We start from the raw sequence: 21,740 nt of genomic DNA, 5'->3' as shown, positions 1-21,740 counted from the left end.
AGCACAAGAGATTCAACCCCCATTATGAGCACCTTTTACAGAGGCACAGTTGAGAGTATCGTCACCAGCTGCATCACTGTGTGGTATGACTCCTGCACTGGGTTCGGCAGGAAAAAATGACAACGGGTAGTGAGAGCAACCGAGAGCATTGTGGGGACCTCTCTTGCCTCCCTCCCCAGGAGATCTACTGCACCTGCCTCATCTGGAAGGTCCTCTCCATTACAGGTGACTCCACTCATCCCTTCAACAGCATCTTCAGTTTGCGGCCATCAGGAAGGATACTGAAGAGCCTCCGGGCCAGAACACGCAGACTGAGAGACAGCTTCGTCCATTGGGCTGTCAGGATGCTGACCATCTCTGAATCGAGAAGGGGGGCCCAAGGGTACATCTTTCGCCATCTTACAATGCTGTGATTGTAGCCAATCCCCACTTTCTGTGAATGGTACTCATGGCCATTGATCAGTAGGCTTTGATTAGTTGTCATTGATCAATGGTCATAAGAATTTGCATACTAACAATCATGGAACTAACCCCCCAACACATTGTTCATTCAGTGGCGCTAGTTTCCTTCACTATGCAAATGTACTGTTTATAAGGTTGGGGAAACCTGCAGTCAGCTGAGACTGAAGAAGTCACTTGGATGAGTGACGAAACGTTTCTCTAACCGAAAATGTCCAGATGAAAAGAATCAACCTTTTGGGATTTACTTACAGTACCTGGATGATTAAGCACGCATCCAGACGTTATTTTATTAATATTTTTAAAATGATCGCGGCACACACAAAATGTTTTGCAGCACAAACCAGCACAAACATAGCACAACTGATTGACATCAATTTTGTTTGATTCCATTAATGTGGGGGGGGAGGGGGGGCTGGTTGACCTCTGATGACCTTTAGAAATTTTTATTAATATCTTTAAAATGATAGCAGCACAAACGAAACTTTTTGCAGCACAAACCAGCACAAACGTAGCACAAACGTTTGACATCAATCTTGTTTGATTTGGGTAATGTAGGGGGGCTGGTTGACCTTTTGACCTTTACATTTTCATTAATATCTTTAAAACAAGCAGCACAAACAACAATTTTAGCAGCACAAACCAGCACAAACGTAGCACAAACGTTTGACATCAATCTTGTTTGATTTGGGTAATGTAGGGGGGCTGGTTGACCTTTTGACCTTTACATTTTCATTAATATCTTTAAAACAAGCAACAACAATTTTAGCAGCACAAACCAGCACAAACGTAGCACAGTTGATTGACACCCATTTTGTTTGACTTAATTAATGTGGGGGGGGGGCTGGTTGACCTCTGATGACCTCTAGAAAATTTTATTAAAATCTTTAAAATGATAGTAGCACAAACGAAATTTTTTGCAGCACAAACCAGCACAAACGTAGCACAAACGTTTGATACCACTTTTGTTGGATTTGAAGAAGGTGGGGGTGCCAATTTCACTTACATAGCTGCTAGTCGATGGGAGACATCCAGAATGGCTAACCAAAGGCCAGACAGTCCCGATCCTCAAGGACCAAAGAAGGGACTGGTCCCATCCAACTACCAATCAATAACCTGCCGTAATACCACGTGGAAGCTCCTGTCAGACATCAGTGTAGTCAGTGGTAACAAAGAGGGGGAAAGTAGTGGGAACTAAAGGGATCAAACTACCACTAAGCGACATTGCAGACATAGACAACAGTTACAAGGCAAATGGGAACCATGAAGAGGCTGCTAGAAAAACGGTAACCAACAAGTAGCTGCAGAGGGTCCTGGCAAGTCCTGAATAGTCAGCTGAACGGTAAGAACAAGATCCAGACTATCAACACCTACTTCCTGCTCGTTATCAGATACCCTGCTGGGATAATAAGATGGCCAAAGGAGGAGATAAAAGCCACTGACATCAAGACAAGAAAGCTCCTGACCATGCATGGAGGGTTTCACACCAAATGCAGCACCCTTAGGCTGTACATTAAGCAGAAGGAACAAGGCCAGGGACTGGTGAGTGTCAGCACCACAGTCCAGGATGAGGCAAAAAAAAAAATGAGTACATCGGGAGAATGGCCCCAACTGACAACGTGCTCATTGAATACCTCAGGCAACAGAAACCAAAAAAGATGAGGAAGAGGAGGAAAATCCTGTAAGGACAAGGCACTGCACGGTATGTACAATTGGCAGATCAAGGAGATTGCTGACATCCAGAAATCCTACCAGTGGCTGGACTAAACACAGCACAGAGGCACCAGTTATCGCCACACAGGAACAAGCTCTGAGCACACGAGCCATAGAAGCTGGGGTATACCACACCAGGCAACACTAGGGATGGGTATTGATAAGATTTTCACGATTCCGATTCCATTTTCGATTCTGTTTAACGATTCGATTCTATATCGATTCTCTTATCGATTCTCTTATCGATTCTTTTTAAAAAAGGAGAACACTAAGTTTGATTAGCTTAGAACTTTGTTTTTTATCTTCTCTTTGAACAAGATAGAAATTTAGGAGTAACATGGCCTTACAAACCCAGCAGTGAGATCTTAAGAGATCCGCAGCCTACAGCTCTTCAATGGGGTGTCACAGGGACCCCGGGAAAAAAAATTGTAAATGTAAAATAATAAAATAAATATTCGTCTGTAGCAATAACAAAGTATAACATAAATGATTCTATAGCAATTACACAAGAATATCCAGTAATGTCCCTGCCTACAATTAAACACATTCACTTACCGAAAATCGGGGGCATTGGCTGTGGCAAACGGGTGCAAGGCTTTGACCACAAACTGCTCGGTGACATTCGTCTATCCTGGCTTGAAAGGAGACGCTACCGGTAGACTGCAGCGAGAATTGCCAAAGTCTGAGCCAGACTCTCTCTCATCATGGTCACTAAATGCACAGTAATGGCAGGTCTTGTAATAAGGCAGATTGCGCTAACATAATATGCACTGTTAGTTGATTATTTACCTGCCGCATTAACGGGAGAGGACGTGCAAACGTTACCGCTGCTGCTGGGTTGAGATTCACGAGTCCGGAGCGGAATTAAAAACACGACATTCATTTAAGGTTATCACGTGTTTTGTGAGCAAATGGTTTTGCATATTTGTAATGTTTCCTCCCTTAAATGAAACATCTACTTTTCAAGTATTGCAAGTTGCACTGTTGTCATCCGCTCTTGTAAAGTATAACCAAACTTTTGAGCGTTTCAGCCAACGCAACGTGGTGACGTCATTCGGGACGACTGCAGTGGCGGTCCTAGTCTGTTTGGTGCCCTGGGCGAACACTCCCTCTCTAACATAATGTATTGTTTGGAGTTTAGTCTGTTACTGTTGCTATTTTTACCATTTCTTCTTGGAGCAACTGTAACCCACATTATTTCCTTAGGGATTAATAAAGTATTCTGATTCTGATTGTTTCAGGATGACCTGCCATTATCCAATGACACATCTGCTTATCTGTATCTTTTGCTCGTTTCTCCTCCTCTTCTTTTCTCTTTTTTCTAAACCGAGCACCTGATGGCTTTGAACTTTTCTTGTCCATCTTCCATTGGTTTTAATTTTGCACTCCAGTATGAACACCAATCCTTCATCCTGAGGATCACCACAACATAATCTAACACACCTACACCTTAGTTCACAGATTCACTTTGTCTAGGGTGCATTTCTGAGATTTCACACAACCCAGGATTCAAATCATGAATACATAATGGGCTTGGATTTACATCATTATGAATGAAATGTGCTCTATTTGGAAGCAGTAGGGCCCCCTCCCCTTTCGACGGGTTGTGTGTGAGACTTTAAATCATCAAACTTTAAAATTTAAATTGTTATTGATCCCTTTACCCCCGAGTCCTAAAGTGTATATTTGTTTTCTTACTCTTCTTATATATATTGTTTGTTTACTTGCACTGCTCTAACTGGAGCCTCGTCGTCTCCTCTCTCTATATACTGGACTGTATGTAGCGGAGATGACAATAAAGTTTACTTTGACTTCAGCAGCGAGCAGGCGCACCGAGGGCTCTCGTGCTCACCTTTCGTGTATAGAATTTTGGAAAAACATCGGTGCAAATTATAAGTCTGTATCATGATGTCTGGTGTTTTTGTTGGTTTGTTTTTTATTTTGTTTTATTTTGCGAGTTGGTTATTAGATGCTGCTCCAGCCGGTCAGAGAATCCCCCGCCGCCCCGCCCTCTCCTCCCTGGGCACACCTCGCAAACGGAGGGCGCCCTTACTCCCAGCAAATCAGAATCAGAATCAGAATCAGAAAGGGTTTTATTGCCAAATGTTGAGCAGGTTTACAACATTAGGAAATTGCTGCGGTGCTTCAGTGCAAACATACTGTCATAAATTGCGCTTAAATAGACATGAAAAAATAAAAGTAAGAATAAGAATTAAAAGTGCTACGTAGAAAGATATATGCATGAGATATACATGAGATATATACATGAGAATAAGAATTAAAAGTGCTACGTAGAAAGATATATACATGAGTGCAGGTGGTGATCAGTGCTAAACATGGAATGATGCAGTGAACACAGCGTAGGGTCATGTGTTAGTGGTGGGAACAGTCATATGGTTATTGTTCATGTGTCCAACAGCAGAGGGGAAGAAACTGTTCTTATGGCGAGAGGTTCTGGTGCGAATGGACCGGAGCCTCCTGCCTGAGGGGAGCAGGTCAAACAGACTGTGTCCAGGGTGAGAAGGGTCAGCTGAGATCCGAGCTGCACGCCGCAGTGTCCTGGAGGTGTACAGGTCCTGCAGAGATGGGAGTCTGCAGCCAATCACCTTCTCAGCAGAGCGCACAACACGCTGCAGTCTCTGTTTGTCCCTGATAGTGGCTCCAGCGTACCACACGGTGATTGAGGAGGTGAGGATGGACTCGATGATTGCAGTGTAGAATTGCATCATCGTCCGTGTTGGCAGGTTGAATTTCTTCAGCTGCCTCAGGAAGTACATCCTCTGCTGGGCTTTCTTGATGACGGAGGTGATGGTGGGCTCCCACTTCAGGTCCTGGGTGATGGTGGTACCCAGGAAGCGGAATGAGTCCACAGAGGTGATGGGGGTGTCAGTCAGGATGATGGGGGGGAGTGGAGCTGTGTGCTTCCTGAAGTCCACAATAATCTCCACTGTCTTCTGGGCATTCAGCACCAGGTTGTTGTGGCTGCACCAGGACACCAGACGTTCAACCTCCCTCCTGTAGGCAGACTCATCCCCGTCCGAGATGAGCCCAATAACGGTGGTGTCATCTGCAAACTTTATTATCTTGACAGACTGGTGGGTGGAGGTGCAGCAGTTGGTGTACAGGGAGAAGAGCAGAGGAGAAAGAACACAGCCCTGAGGGGAGCCGGTGCTGATGGTCCGGGAGTCCGAGACATTCTTTCCCAGCCTCACATGCTGCTTCCTGTCCGTCAGGAAGTCAGTGATCCACCGGCAGATGGGATCAGGCACATTCATCTGGGAAAGCTTGCCTCGGAGATGGTCTGGAAGGATGGTGTTGAAGGCAGAGCTGAAGTCCACAAACAGGATCCTGGCGTAGGTTCCTGGGGAGTCCAGATGCTGCAGGATGAAGTGTAGGGCCATGTTGATGGCGTCATCTACAGACCTGTTGGCTCTGTATGCAAACTGCAGGGGGTCCAGGAGGGGGGCCGTGAGGGTCTTGAGATGGGAGAGAACCAGGCGCTCAAATGACTTCATGACCACAGATGTCAGAGCCACGGGTCTATAGTCATTTAGTCCAGTGATCCTAGGTTTCTTGGGGACAGGGATTATGGTAGAGGACTTGAAGCAGGCAGGCACATGACATGCCTGCAGTGAGGAGTTGAAGATGCCAGAAAACACTGGGGCCAGCTCGTTTGCACAGTGTCTGAGGGTGGCAGGAGACACACCGTCTGGGCCGGGAGCTTTTCGAGCATTCAGACTCTTAAACTGCTTCTTCCCATCTGCTTCATGAATATGAAGAGTTGTGGTGGGAGGAGGTGGTGTGAAATCCTCTTTTGTGTGGGGTGAGGAGGGGGGTGTTGTAGGTGAACAGTTTGAAGGTGGTGATGGCTCTATGGAGGGGGGAGAGGTGGGGGAATGAGTGTCCAAAGTGCCTCTATTGTTGGGGCCGTTGGAGGTGTGAAGGCTGCCTGATGGCTCGTCAAAACGGCAGTAGAAGTCGTTGAGGGTGTTGGCTAAGAGCAAGTCATCAGTGGAGTGGGGGGTTTTAGGCTTGTAGTTTGTGATATTCCTAAAACCTTTCCACACAGAGGCCGAGTCATTCTCTGAGATCTGCTGCTGCATCTTCTCAGAGTGCTGATGTTTAGCAATGTCCACTTCTTTAGTGAACCTGTACTTGGCCTCTCTGTAGCAGTCCCTGTCTCCGCTTCTGAACGCCTTTCTCTTTTCCAGCCACAGCTTTTTGAGTTTAGGAGTAAACCAGGGTTTGTCATTGTTATAACTCACCCTGGTGCGTGATGGCACAATGCTGTCCTCACAGAAGTGGATATAGGAGGTGACAGTGTCCGTAAACTCGTCCAAGCTGTTAGAAGCAGCCTTCATTGTGTCCCAGTCTGTAGACTCCAAACATGTGCGAAGCTCCTCCACAGCCTCGTTGCTCCACAGTTTTTTAGTCCTCACGACAGGTTTGGAGAGCTTCAGCCTCTGTCTGTACGCGGGGATTAGGTGGATCATGACGTGGTCAGAAAGTCCGAGTGAAGCGCGGGGCACCGCGCGATAGGCCCCGCTGATCGTGCTGTAGCAGTGGTCTAATGTCCTCTCCTCTCTGGTCGGGCATTTAATATACTGCTTATATTTCGGAAGCTCATGGCTCAGATTGGCTTTGTTAAAGTCCCCAAGAGCAATGATGAGAGAGTCCGGGAATGTCCGCTCCATGTGCAGTATCTGCTCCGCGAGTGCGCACTGAGCTGCCTGCGCATCCGCGTCTGGCGGGATGTAAACAGCGGCCAGGATGAATGAAGCAAACTCCCGCGGAGAATAAAACGGTTTGCAGTGAATAAATGGGCGATAGAAAACCGATTGGTGCCTATGCCATTCCCAATATGCGCTGGCTGACATTGGGGCAGCATGAGTACGAGCATTTTTTTTTTTTGCCAATGCCAATGCCTGTGATCCCACCCCCCACCATGATGCCGCCCCGGGCAACTGCCTGTGTCGCCCGTATCTAAAACCACTACTGGGCGACTGGAATCGATAAGGGAATCATTTGCAAAAACGGCAAACAATTCCAGGGAATTGAAACAGTGGGAACCGGTTCTCAACAAGAACCGGGTTTCGATACCCATCCCTAGGCAACACCCTAGGTGTCACTGTTCTGGGTCCTTGTGACCCAGCAGTTTTGAGTCTTTTGTATTTTATATTATGGCTTCTGTTAGGAAATAAATATATATTCTTAGTGCTTATTTTCTGATTATATTGTTTTATGTAGGCCAGTATACTAAAGCAGGCCATCTTTCAGTCATACAGTATGTGAAAGGTCATAGATTGCTGAGTGAGACAGGAAACTGTGCAGAACGCTTTGTGCAGAGCTGCAAAGGAACAGGATGCAGACAGAAAAGAGGAAGTAGGCAGAGTGAAGCGCAGAAGTTGTTTTGATCGAAACTGTGTGTGACGTATAACTGACTATGTTATACACATCCAGCTTAATGCTTCAGATCTGCAAGTGGCTTAGCCTCGTGCACATCCCTTTCCGGAAAGTAATGATTGAATAAAATAATTATACATACTTTGCATACTCTCACTCCGCATTTTCTCTGTCCAGTAAAAGAATAAAAAGAAGAGGATTCAATACTTCTGTTCTGAGTTCTTTGTTGTGCTGTTTTGATCATTATAGATAGTCTTATTACACTAGGTTTGATTATGGCTATTATCTACATTATAGAAAGTAACAAAAATAAAGAAAACACATTAAATGAAGTGTGTCCAAACCTGGCTGGTAGTATATATTTTAGAGCTGAAATTAGCTAAAATGAGAAAACCACACAGAATTATGTAATGATGATATGATAATGATTTTCACTCCATCTATTCTTGATGTTAATGAATTCAGCGGTAAAATAAAAACATAAATTCAGCAGATTGATGTTTTTTTCTGCAGCACTTATCTTGTCTTATTAGCATCAATTGTACTCATCTATGAGTCTTTATGATCTGAGGCACCATTTCATCTGTAAAACATGCTCCATCAATCCAATAGTGCATATGCTCAATTTTTTTCTTCCTTCTCCTTTGTGTATGCTTTGTTCTTGTATGTCAGTGCTGTTTGTTTCCCACCTAAGAAGCCAGTCCATTCGGGAGTAATGGGAGACAAGAACATGCAATGTTTGTCACTTATGTCAACCATACTTCACAATTTGGTTTGGATCACAGTTTTTTTCCTGGAATAAGTCTCGGCACAAGCTTTCATTACTCAAATTCTGACCAAGGATCTCCCTTTAGTTAGCCATCTTACTTCTGTGTGTAAGAGAAGGCATTTGTGCTTTGCATCCATCTCATCACAAAGCCGCTTGAATAGACCTGAGTTTAGGGCATTCGCTTTGATGTAGTTAATGACTTTAATGACACTGTTTATTGTGTTTTTAGGTTCAAGTAACATTTTTTGGATAATCACAATTTCCCTGTAAATGACAGTGCATAGACTTGCAGTCAAGTGCAAACTCCACTCAGCTCTCTGTGTATATGCAGACCAAGAGAAACCAATCCAGTTTTTCTGATATGTAACCATTCAGAATTTTGAATAGTTCTACACCACTGGTTTTGCTTGGTAGTGACAGCGCAAAAAAAAAATGTTGTCATGCACACATATGTCTTGCACATACAAGTAGTATTAGCCGTCAATTTCAGTAGACTCATTAACCTGAATTATGTACCTCTTCAACAACTGTGTCTTAGTGTCCCCTGCTATATCTTCAATTTGCCTGGTGATGGTACGAGCCAAAGGTGGAACCTACATATTTTTTTCCTTTTTTTTAACAGCAGTCTCTCCTAGAAAGTTGAATCGTGACCTCGATTTGTAGGGTGCTCCCTTACACTCTTAAGAAACGTGAGATGACTGATGGGAATCATCACTTATATGCTGCTTAATTCAATTGAAAGGATGCAAATAGATTGAATTGTTGCTGTTTTTTTGTATGTAGTCTGTCAGGCTGTCTGATCACAGAGGAAGGCTGTACTTGTTTGGCATCAGCTCTGAGTGCCAACCCTTCCCATCTGAGAGAGCTGGACCTGAGCTACAATCAACCAGGAAACTCAGGAATGGAGCTGCTGTCAGCTGGTCTGAGGGATTTAGGCTGGAGACTGGACACTCTCAGGTATGGATCTGTGCTCTTTTTCAGTCCAGTTTTATCCAACCACTGATAGGATTTCTGGATGTGCGAGGAAGTGTCTATCTGCCAGTGGTACATATCGTGCAGGGGCCTCTCCTTACATGATGGTTCCTCCTCTTGCTTCTCTTTCTTGGGTTTCTGCTGCATGAAATATTCACTGGGCATTGGGTTGTCATGGCCATCATTCTCTTGTATGTATTTACCATCTCTTGACTCAGTGGTTTTAGCTAATTATAGGCTAAACTCCAGCCTTCCTTTCATATCAAAAAGTCTTGAAAGAGTAGCTGTCAAACAAGTCCTCTGGAGAGGAAGGTCTTATGAGTTTTAGTCAGCTTTCATAGAAACCGCTTTAGTGAAGGTTAGAAATGATCTTTCTGAACTTGAATTAAAAGCCAAAGTGAAAAAGTGAGCATTAAGATGTGATTTAAAAGACTGAATAGACTTTGAAGTCAAATATCCTCTGGCAGATTATTCCAGTGTCTGAGTGATACTACTGCGAATGCCAGATCTCCTCTATGCTTCAATTGAGACCTTGGTTGTACTAAGAACATCTGGTTAGACAATATCAGTGCTTTTTTGGGGTCATCCATGTTGAGGAGTTGGCTTAAATAACTGGGTGCCATATTATTTGTAACTTTAAAAGTAAGTAAACTAATATTAAAATTAATATGATATTTGTCATGGAGCCAGAACTAAAGTGATGTGTGCATTCTAACACCCGATAAAGACGTGCAGCAGCATTTTGGACTAACTGTGAGCAATGGAGAGAAATAGAGAGAATTTCAGTAATCCAGTCTAGAAGTGATGAAGGCATGAATTTGTGTTTCTTGATCTCTTCGAGAAAGATAAGGTTTTGATTGGCAATTTCGCGTAACCTGGTTTTCACTACTGTGGATGCTTGCTTCTCTAATTTAAAATAGCTATCTAAAACACTCTGAGATTCCTTATAGTGTGAGAAAGATGAGAAGTAAGCAGACCGAGGGTATCAGTTAACTTATCCAAAGGGACTTGACTTCCAGTAACCTTAACTTCAGGCCCCCAGGAGGCATCCTTCTCTAGGTCATCTCTAGATGAGGCATCCTTCTCTAGATCAGCAGCGGCTCTACTCTTAGCATTTCTCGAATGGCTGAGCTTCTCACCCACTTGGCTAAGCCTAGAAGCCTAGAATTTCTGTCCATAAAAATTATGAACAGAATTGATGACAAAGGGAAGCTCTGGCAAAGTCCACCACCCACCAAGAACAAGTCCAACTTATTGCCGGCTATGCAGACCAAGTTCTTACAATGGTGTATAAGGATTCTGGCCCGTAGTGATGGGCCAGACACCCCATATTCCCGGAGCACCTCCCACAGGACCCACCAAGGGACATGGTCGAATACCTTCTTCAAGTTCTCTAAACTCCTATGTACCCTAAAGTATTCTTGAGATGATGAAGAGCTGATCCAGTGTTCCACGACCAGGACGAAAACTGCATTGTTCCTCCTGTATCCGAGGTTCAACTAACGGACGGACTCTCCTCACCAGCACCCTGGCATTGACCTTCCCAAAGAGTTTCATAACCAGCTTGTTTGGTTAGTTGTGACTTACAGCTAACGTTAACAGTGGCGTGTCTAGAAAACTTTTGTTGGGGGGGGCAGGTAGGGGCACAGATTTGGAAAGGTGGCAGATGTTATTGGCAGATAATGCTAAAAACAATTCTACCAACTGTTAACCATAATTCAATAACCCTATAAACCTAATAACCAAATGCGCTTTTAACTCTTATTAGAAAGAGATTTTAACCACTACGGTGCAAAGTTTTTAGATACTGCGTTGATAAAGTACAAGAGATACTATCAGTCAGTGTTTATTCAGCAGATAAGGACATCAATATTTGCATAGTATTTTTACTGACATGTAGTGCACATATGTTTTGGGCAAAAACATTTTTAACATACAATTGGCAAATTAGCCAATGCAAAACCAATGCCTATTAAAAAAAGAAGATAATCTTCTCACAAACTGGTGTTTGATTTTGAAACAGGAAAAAAGTGGGGAAACGAATGAAAAGACTAACATTTGAATGAAACCTGAAAGCAAGTAAATACTTTCTATGCTGCCTTATGGTAAACTTTGGTAATATTGATCAAGAACAACACTGGCTGATGATGAAATGCAGTCAGCTGGCATGGTGACACTGCCAGTATTAACCTGCAGTGCTGGACTGGGACAGAAAATCGGGCATTTTGACTACAGACCGGCCCACCAGGTATTAAAGCCATAAAGTCTTTGAATGAAAACTATGGGCTCAAAATGTGGTCATAAATATTTTGTACTTGTAAATCAGTTTTGTATGTGTAAAAAGAATGTGTGTGTGTGTGTGTGTGTGTAAAAAAGATTTGTGTGTGTAAAAAAGATTTGTGTGTGGACTTAGCCAAAAAAAAAAACCCTGCAAGTTACAAGTACGAATCTTGACCCTATTTTTCTTCCTCTCATCTGATTGGTCAATGTCATGTCAATCACAAATGTAACAATCCAATCAGAGAACAGATGGGTTTGGCTGTCGGAGGGGCACTTTTTTTGAACATAACTTTCGCCGAAAAAATGTTTTCTGCGGTGCCGTCTTTCGTGCTTGGCTCTCCTACCTTTGCTAACATGATGCTCATAGTGCAGAAGCCGGTGCTACATTTACTTAAAATTTAGTTTTTTCTCTTTAGGGCCTTTATGAGCCTATACTGGTGGTTTTTAAAGTCATTTTTGGCTTTTCTGTATAGTTTCTGGCATGCTTAGAACTCAAATTTCACTGTGGAAATAGTCTATGTTGATGCACAAGCTGTTTTTTGTTGTTGATACGCTCTGGTGGACAGCAAATGCAGGCCAGTTTCCTCCCCAGCTTAACATAAGAGGAATATTAAGATAATGAAGGTCAGAGTTTGAATCATTCATATTTCATTCAATACAGCTGTGTACAGGCAGATACAGGATCAATCCAACTTATCAGCAGTTTTATCCACATATGGATTGAAGTATATTTGTGAAAATGTTGGACTGTTCCTTTATCAATGTCTAACAGTATGTATATGAGAGCCATGTAATGTCCATGTATGCATGCTGACTGTGCTGCTCTGACCCCCCTCCTCCTTTCAGGGTGGAGCCTGCTGGAGTCCGATGGTTGACACCAGGTCTGAGGAAGTGTAAGTGTGTTTTTAATGGGATTCATGAAAACAAAGCAGCACACATTCAACCATCTTCATCATGTCAGGAGTCATCATCAAAGTGTCAATCAATGAACAGATGATGGATCAATAACTGCAGCTGGATTGTGTTTGTTCTCTCCATCAGATTCCTGCCAACTCACAATCGACACAAACACAGTGAACACAAAACTCCAACTGTCTGACAACAACAGGAAGGTGACACATGTGCAGGAGGTTCAGTCATATCCTGATCATCCAGACAGATTTGATGGCTGTCACCAGCTGCTGTGTAGAACTGGTCTGACTGGTCGCTGTTACTGGGAGGTCGAGTGGAGAGGAAGAGTTTTTATATCAGTGAGTTACAGAAGAATTGGATGGAAAGGAGACAGTGATTACTGTGCGTTTGGATGGAATGATCAGTCCTGGAGTCTTTCATGCTATGATGGTCGTCCTGATTCCGTCTATCATAACCAGACATCAGAATCCATCTCCTCCTCCTCCTCCTCTGTGTCTAACAGAGTGGCAGTGTATGTGGACTTTCCTGCTGGCACTCTGTCCTTCTACAGAGTCTCCTCTGACACTCTGATCCACCTCCACACCTTCAACACCACATTCACTGAACCTCTTTATCCTGGGTTTGGACTGTGGTTTGGTTCCTCAGTGTCCCTGTGCTGAGTTGAGTGTAAAGAGTGTCACCCTGTTAGAGAAACACTCCAAGGAACTGAGAATCGAGATCTTGAAAGCAAAACAGAGCTACAAAAACCTTCTTGAAAGCAAATTTGCTGCAAAAATTTTTGGGTCTGCCTGGACTTGTATGAAAACCATAGCAGGGTTTCAAAATCCCCAGAGCAGCAGTCAGATCATTTTAGATGGTTTTAATTCAGACAGAGATTTTGCAAATGCTTTAAATATGTTTTATGCTCGTTTTAGTTCTTCTGATTTTAGCGAGGATATTTGGGAACTGAAACAGAAACTGAGAGATACTCAGCACTTTATCATTGAACTCAGCGATGTTAAAAAGGCCTTTCATACAGTCAATGTGAACAAGAGCCAGGGTCCTGATAATATTAGTGGCCGCCTAATTAAATCTTGTGCTGATGAACTCAGTCCTATATTTCAGGCTATTTTTGATAAATCCTTGCAAACACAACATGTGCCCTCTCTTTGCAAAGAAGCAGTCGTGGTTCCTGTCCCTAAATCTAGTCGTCCAAAAATTCTAAACGACTTCAGGCCTGTTGCCCTCACTTCAGTTGTAATGAAAGTCTTTGAAAAAATCCTCAGAAATGTGATTATGAAGAGACTGAAGGTCAGCTGGATCCAATGCAGTTTGCATACAGGCCCAACAGAGGAGTGGAGGACGCACTTTTGACTTTACTAAATCTGATTCTTAAACATGTAGAGAGTAAAGGGACTTTTGCAAGACTTCTTTTCATTGATTTTTCTTCGGCTTTTAATACAACACAGCCCCATATTTTAATTAAAAGACTTTTAGAACAGTTTGAAATCAGGAAAAACCTGGTGGGCTGGATTTTAGTTTTTCTAAGTGACAGGTCACGAAGAGTGAGAATAAATGGGGTTCTGTCTGACCCAGTGTTCTCCTCCACAGGTTCTCCTCAAGGCTGCGTCCTATCGCCCTTATTATTCACTCTCTATACAAATATGTGTCAGGGCAGACATGAAAACAGGGTCATTATTAAATATGCAGATGACTCTGTTATTGTCAGCTTACTGAAAGAGGGTGAAACTAACCACGGCCCAGTCATTGATGACTTTGTTCAGTGGTGGGAGGAGTCTTATCTCCAGCTGAACATATCTAAAACAAAAGATATGGTTGTTGATTTTAGGAAACAACAAAATGGGCACGGAGTCACTTTAATTAAAGGTCAGAAAATAGAGCAAGTACAATCATATAAATATCTTTGGACCATAATCAATGAAAAACTGAACTTTGATCAAAATTGCAAATCAGTTTGTAAAAAGGGTCACCAGCACCTTTATTGCCTTAGGAAACTTGCTCATTTCCACATTGACAAAAAATGTTAACTTTGTTTTCTCGTTCTTTTATCGAGTCTGTTTTATCCTTTTGTTTGGTGGCATGGTTCGGTCAGACCTCTGTCACAGAGAAAAACTCTCTGAATCAGATAGTGAGATGGTCCAGTCGTCTGATAGGTGAGCCACAGTCTTGTTTAGCCTCCCTGTACTCTGAGCAGGTACAGAGGATGGCTTTATCAATCCTTAAAAATGGTTCCCATCCTCTAAGGGGTGAATTTCAGCTTCTTCCCTCAGGACGGAGGTTTCTATTTCCGAGATGCAGGACAAAGCGTTATAAAAATAGCTTTGTCCCCGTTGCTGTCACTGAATTAAATAAGAACTGTTTTTGATTCGAAATATTAAAATTACTATATATGTGCCACAGTGAGGTTTATATCTGTACTAGGTATGTGTGTTTTTAAAGGGATGCCAAATGCTGTCATTTTTTCTGTAAAGCAAATTTACCTTGCCCATGGGTATAAATAAAGTTACCTTGACCATAATAGACCCATTTCTGTAATATACTTACATATCTATATTATTGCTAACATATACAGTGGGGCAAAAAAGTATTTAGTCAGCCACCGATTGTGCAAGTTCCCCCACCTAAAATGATGACAGAGGTCAGTAATTTGCACCAGAGGTACACTTCAACTGTGAGAGACAGAATGTGAAAAAAAAAAATCCATGAATTCACATGGTAGGATTTGTAAAGAATTTATTCGTTACATTGGTTACAAAACCGTTACAAAACCAACATTCATTATTAAAGTCACGGAAAATCACGTGGGCATGTCATGTGGTCATTCGGTCTCAGGTGACTCTTTCGCGGTCAAATCTTCAAATTTAACACAAGCATTGTACACATCCGTAGACACATCCGTAAAGGCAACTTTACGTTTCTGGATCATATTGCATACATTTGTAAATCGTTTGAGGGATTTAACTCTGCATACAGGAGCCATAGAGCGAGAGTCGGGGTACACAGTGGGCAAGCCGACGGCAGGGCTAACAAAAGCACCTTTGTAGCTTTATAACGGAAAGACATGAATGTATGTCATGAAAACATTTTCTTTTTTCAGCGTTGGTGTTTTCTGTGAAATTTATACTTTTCTCCTTCATACATATGTCGACCTTCAAATAACGTATAATTAAATTCTTACATTCTTACCTGATACAGCCGAGATTCAAATTCAAAGAAACGCATCAAAATCACTGCAACAATTTGCTAAAAAAACAAAACAAACAAACAAAAAAAAAAAAAACCCACAAAAAAAAAGCATTGTAAATATATATTTTGTTCTGACAAAATGTCCGGTCAACTCTGCTGAGCTTAAATGGAATTTCCCGCTGGACTATGGAATAGTCCAAGTGGTAGCAGCTTTAATTTCCCGTTCAACCATAAATCGATGGTTTTTCAACGTGATTGTTGTCACCTTGTCAACTATAAATAGATCAACAATCAACGATGACAGAACAACAGTGAATCAATGTTATTTCAATGTCAGTGTCAGGTTTCATCAGTATTTCAATGTTGTTTCAACTTTGGTTTTGTGTTGACATTTCAATCCTGAGGATTCTGATGGTTCAGATGGAAAATCAACATCTGTTCAATGTCTCCTTGCTATCTGGGCCGTGCCTACCTCGCCTTTTGTTTATGTTCTCGGCGCCGTCTGCATGCATTTCTGCACAGCCGGGGAGAGTGGGCAGCTTCCGGTGTTCTGGAGATCTCTGGGATGAGTCGGAGATCAGCGATAAAACTGTTGGAGTTATGAGTCCAGATGTCCAGAAGCTCTTGTCTGCTGTAGGTCAGCAACGCACAGCAATTCTGGATGTAGTGATGGCCCGCTTGAAGCTGGCGCTCCGGAGCGTGTGTCGAAAAAAACAACACACTGGTTCAGAAGCACTGTGTCGAGGCTTGCTTCGTTTGGCAAAAGTCACGTGACCAGTGACGTCCGAAGCTTCATTACGCACGTAACTGCTTCGGTACCTGATTCAAACGGATATAAGGAAGTGAATCATCCACGGGATTCGTGGAGTGTGTTGAGGGTGACAGAGAGCGAAGAGGTGATCATTCCACTGACAGATATGGAGCCAGCGAGGAAGAGAGGACGTTCTGGCGTGTGGGAATATTTTGAGTTGATTTTGCTCAATTCATTTTATCTGCCGAAGTGAAAAACTTGAAATGTCCAAAATCATGTTTTCATAATGTAAATATCATTACAGCATATGACTTTAGGAACACTTCCATGTGAATTAAAGCTGATGAAGACTACAAAAATGTATTTGACACTATACGTACATGACATTGCTACAGTTTAGAAAATCATTTTGTTTATTGTTTTTAGGTGATAGTCTGCAGACCCAGGAATACCTGCATATCTACCAACTTGCAGTGTAGTTCCTGCACTCCACAGCCTCTTCTGTTCCATGCAGGTGGATTTTCTCCAGGGCAGGAGAAACTATTTCTAAGAAAAGAAACAGACTCAGCCAGCGCACAGTAACACTAATCCTCTTTTTAACTGTAAATAACAAAAGGGCTACCTGACATAGATCATGTTTTTACTTTGCAAGTTCTTGATTAGGGGTGGGTTTTGATTATCACTTTTCTGATTAAAATCCATGCTAAATTGAATAAAGTGATATTGATTCATTACAATCCTGCGTCGATTTGTAAATTAACGTTATTATGCCTGAAACACCAGCATCTCAGGTTAAACCTCACAACATGTCGTCAAACACCATGCAGCTAAAACAGTAACTGGGTTTACGGATTCTGCATACAAACGTAAACACAGAGCGCGGACCCGATGCGCCAGAATCCGATTTTGGTGTGTCGTCAGGTCCGTGCTGTGTTTGCCTCTTTTTTTCTTCGCTGGCTTCTGCAGCTGCAGGTTTCATAACTCTCTGTTTACATCTCTAATTAAGTCTCACATGTGTCAGCTTTCTTTTAATAGATACGAAATTATGGATATATACTGATACATGATCAGAATTGTAATATTTCTGACTGAGGCAAAACTTTCCAGATTCCAATCAAATTGAATCGGATCCTGTATCGAATCAAAATGATTCTACAAATCAGTAACGATGCAGCCGTACTCAGCTTCCTACGCATTTTCCCTTTCCAGTTCACAATCAATCCCACCCCTAGGTCAAAAATATGTATAGGACAATTGGCCTCATCTAATATTTTGTATGAACCTGTCCAGCTGTGATTAAATGACAAGTAGATGGAGGCAGGACTCCACAGCAGGGGCATACTCCATAATGTGCTGTGCATTCTCATATGTATATTATATATATTGCTCACTTATTGTATTTACCAACATCAAGGAGTTATGAGCAGAGAAAGGCCACACCATAGTGCATGTTTAAATAGGGAAAGTTTATTGATCAAAATGTATTACGCAGATACGCATTACATTTTTTTCAGCCCCCCAATCGTGAAACAAAACCAATTACATGTTCAAAGCAACGGAACGGTGGCCCAATATCAGAGAGAACTCCACTCTTGAGTGAGCAGTGATGATTGAGCAGTCCGTTTTATTTTGCAGATTCAAGCTGCTCTTCAAAATATTCGCCACCAGATGTCACCGGAGAGGACTGTGTTGAAAAGCTTCGAGTAATGAACCGTTTTTCAATACAAGCTTCAGAAAGCTTCATTTGGCCATCACTATCTGGATGAATAATCCAGTTAAAAGATCAGCTGTAGAGGTACTTTGTCTTCTAAAGTCTTTCCTTGGCTCTCACATAATTTCTTTATCTCCTGTTCTAGGTCCTGGCATTCTCGGTTGATCTCCTTTTGCGTTCCCTTTGATGTCATTTTAATGGCCTTTTTCAACTGTTCCACTTGCTCCTTTAGTGGCTTCTCTTCTCTCCACTAGATATCACCCTTGCGCTGTCAGCCATTTTGAATTCTCCCTTACCCTCACAAAATGGCTGCTGTTGAACTCCTCCCTCTGGGTTCCCCTGCTGTACTTCCCTCTTTGCAGTCAGTCAGTCACTTTCTCTGTTCTCTGTAGCACCCACTCTACACCTGCACTTACCACTCTCTCTCACCCACGCTCAGCTTTCTATTTCCACTACACTCTCACAAACTTATATCCACTTCAACAAATTAAACAGGCCAAACCAACGAAAGTTCGCTCTCTCAATCACTCTATCAACTATTTGCAATGCTTAAAATAGAAATAAACCACCTGCACAGGCGCTTCGTCACACTAAATGTGGAGAAGAAATAAATCAACCCACACCCCACTGTTTTCTCCACACTGAGTAAAATATCAAAAATAAACCACACACTTCTGCCTTTTTTAAACCAAATTAAAATATCAAACATGACTCACACAATTATTCCTTTGCAATTATATGATGAGCACAAAATCAACAGCCTTCTTTTTATAGCAATTCTCTCAATAAAACTCCTCATGAAATATTACGGCACCTGTCACAACCTACAACCACAAAACAGTAATATTCACTCTCACTTTCCTTAAAAGACAGCAACCATGACCAAAATTATTCAAGAAAAAATCTTCAGCAAAATCAGCAAAGCTCTTTTGTCATATTTTCTTCAGCACACAGTAACACAATTCATCAAAGCCACCAACTTCAACACATTAAAAAGACTTCACACAATTTCAACACCATTCACTGAGGTCCTTTATCAAATCCACTTCCCACAAATCAGGCAAATAGCTTTGAGCTGTGTACATCTCTGTCTGAAGCATCTTCTTACTCTGCACACACACAACTACACTAACCAATGGATGTGCAGACTATCACCATGACAACATGTTGTTTAAGGTTAGTCCCAAAGTGGGATCTGTGAGCGTTTAGACTCCAGAAACATCTCCTGCTGTTGTTGTAGATTCACTGCAGCTGACAAACCTTTAAAGGACAGAAGCTGCTAGAAAGAGTGAAGAGCAGGAACAGCACACAGCTCACAGTCCAACACTAACGCACACACACACTCAGGACAATTATTCATATATGTAGGTCAGTTGGTTGGATGGCCTATTGCATTGTATAAGAATAATTCAAAATGAATAATCACTGATTTTAATTCAATCCACCATTTTCCAGTGGACTGTAGTTATTTAACTTTCAGGAATGCTGCGTTCGTGCAGAGCAGAACTTTCTAAAATAAGTTAAATAACATTTTGTAGCGAAGCAGATAAGAGAAGAACCATACACAACATTGTTTCAAATGTTGAATTTTCAACAGTTTCTAATATGGTCACTATGTATGCAACATTATTCTAGGGTTTTTTTTGTCAACCGTAAATTTAACAATTTACAACTCCCTTGTTCAAAATACATTACGAGACAAAACTGATGTGTTATACACCTATTCACAGTAATTCTCTTTGAAGGTTTCGTTCAATTTACAGTATAATACTGGCAGCTTTGGAGTGCCAAAACCTCTCTGTATGAAATATGGTGACCGTAACAAACCAGGTTATGGCCTTTTACTTAAAAAGTACCACCTGTATCATAAACCTCTTTATAATAAACAATTTTAAAAACAAAAGCTATACAGCAAACCTAAATGTGATCAAGGATAGTCCTTTATAGTGAAATAGAAAAGGGTTGGGGTTGTTTTACTGCAAAAATCAACTTTCCTCGAATTCAAATTTTATTTGTCACACACACAACCATACACAGTACGACATGTGGTGAAATTCTCATTGCTGTGCAATGCCCGACCATTAAATTACAGTAAGGAAATTTACAAAATTTACCATTTCTCCAATACAGTTTCCAGGAACTATTGGTTTCTTCACGACAGTTCAATGAGAGGAGGAGAAAGTGAGATGGCTATAACGGACCCGTGCAGCCAATAAAGGTACGACTCTTTTGCCAGACAGATAGTGTTTGTCATTCAGGCTCTTCTTCTGTTCAGCAACACTGCTTTCAGGAAACAGATAAGGATGGCTACGATGTGAGCATAACAAAAGCACGCCGTGGCACACATTCCACAAGTTGAGGGGCGTGTTGGATTTGGCAGGTGTAGCTTTGTTAGCCTCAAGATAAATCAGTCTCTGTTTCTTGGAATCAGGTGCAACCCATCCACCTCTTGGCATGAACCACCTTTGGCGTTTACTTTACCCATATCTAAATAGTTTTCTTCCTGGTTCCTTGAAATGCATCTCCTTCCTGAAATTCAAGTTCAGCAGGGTTGCTTGTTCATATTTTCTCCCTCTGTACTAGGGTGCGATTCATTTACTGTCAGGATTTGTTGCGTGTTGTTTTTTACGAGTTTGTGCACAAAACATTGCTTTAGCCATTTAATCCAAAGTCCTGTCCCAGACTTTGATTATTGCTCAACTGCCTGCGTGACCCGCTGTCTAACAATTTAACTCATTTGTCATGATCCTGGACCCAGGTTTTTGAGTTTTGGCCTCCTACATTACTGTTCATTTAGTTTGATTTGTTTTTATTTTGTTTATTCTTTACATTTTCTGCCTCATGTCTTCTTTAATTCACCAATGAAATAAATTGCACCTGAACATGATTATATAACAAGCAAACAAACACTTTAATCACAAACATCAGACAAGCTCTTAATGTGATGCATACAGTGTCTTTTAATGAATGTTTACGGAAAATCCCGCAGTCAAATCTAGTCAGCCATTTCCACATTTGCAATCCTCAGTTCAGCTCAGTACACATTTCAATGTTACATTCAAAACCAACCTATTTAATTGGATGGCCTATTGCAGTGTCTAAGAATGTGTCTTTGTTATACACCTATTCACAGTAATTCTCTTTGAAGGTTTTGTTCAATTTACAGTATAATACTGGCAGCTTTGGAGTGCCAAAACCTCTCTGTATGAAATATGGTGACCGTAACAAACCAGGTTACGGCATTTTACTTAAAAGGTACCACCTGTATCATAAACCTCTTTATAATAAACAATTTTAAAAACAAAAGCTATACAGCAAACCTAAATATGATCAAGGATAGTCCTTTATAGTGAAATAGAAAAGGGTTGGGGTTGTTTTACTGCAAAAATAAACTGGCTTGCTGCCCGGCAGAGCTCACGGGCACGTCACCAACCCCCCCCTGGCTTCTGCTCCGCGGCTGCTGAGTGAACACTCATCTGGGACTCTCCTCAGCTCTTTCTGGGACAGTGGCGCGGCTGCCCCTCTGTTGGTCTTCCTTGTTCTCTTGTGTTCTGAGGGCCTCTGGATGTCTGGAGTTTTGATCT

General features: G+C 42.0%; 1 protein-coding gene across 2 annotated transcripts in view; it reads left to right on the top strand.

Annotated features, from left to right (window-relative positions):
- Nucleotides 1–13,776, top strand: part of LOC146672993 (protein NLRC3-like) — a 37,604-nt gene extending 23,828 nt beyond the window's left edge. The window contains exons 10-12 of one of the 2 annotated variants that reach the window (XM_085401442.1): nt 9,128–9,301; nt 12,443–12,489; nt 12,638–13,776. In XM_085401442.1, the coding sequence (XP_085257568.1) occupies nt 9,128–9,301; nt 12,443–12,489; nt 12,638–13,167 (751 nt within the window). In that variant the 3' untranslated portion in view covers nt 13,168–13,776. The remainder of the gene's footprint in view (nt 1–9,127; nt 9,302–12,442; nt 12,490–12,637) is intronic. The other variant, XM_085401441.1, reaches the window with a different exon arrangement.
- The last annotated feature ends 7,964 nt before the right edge of the window (nt 13,777–21,740 follow it).

This window comes from Rhamphochromis longiceps, linkage group LG3, assembly GCF_057381845.1.
Source record: "Rhamphochromis longiceps isolate RC_006_pf linkage group LG3, R_longiceps_female_GT1.1, whole genome shotgun sequence".
In the NCBI taxonomy this organism is placed as follows: Eukaryota; Metazoa; Chordata; class Actinopteri; order Cichliformes; family Cichlidae; genus Rhamphochromis; species Rhamphochromis longiceps.
The sequence above is the reverse complement of the archived record's forward strand: the minus strand, read 5'-3'. Positions and strand labels throughout refer to the sequence as shown.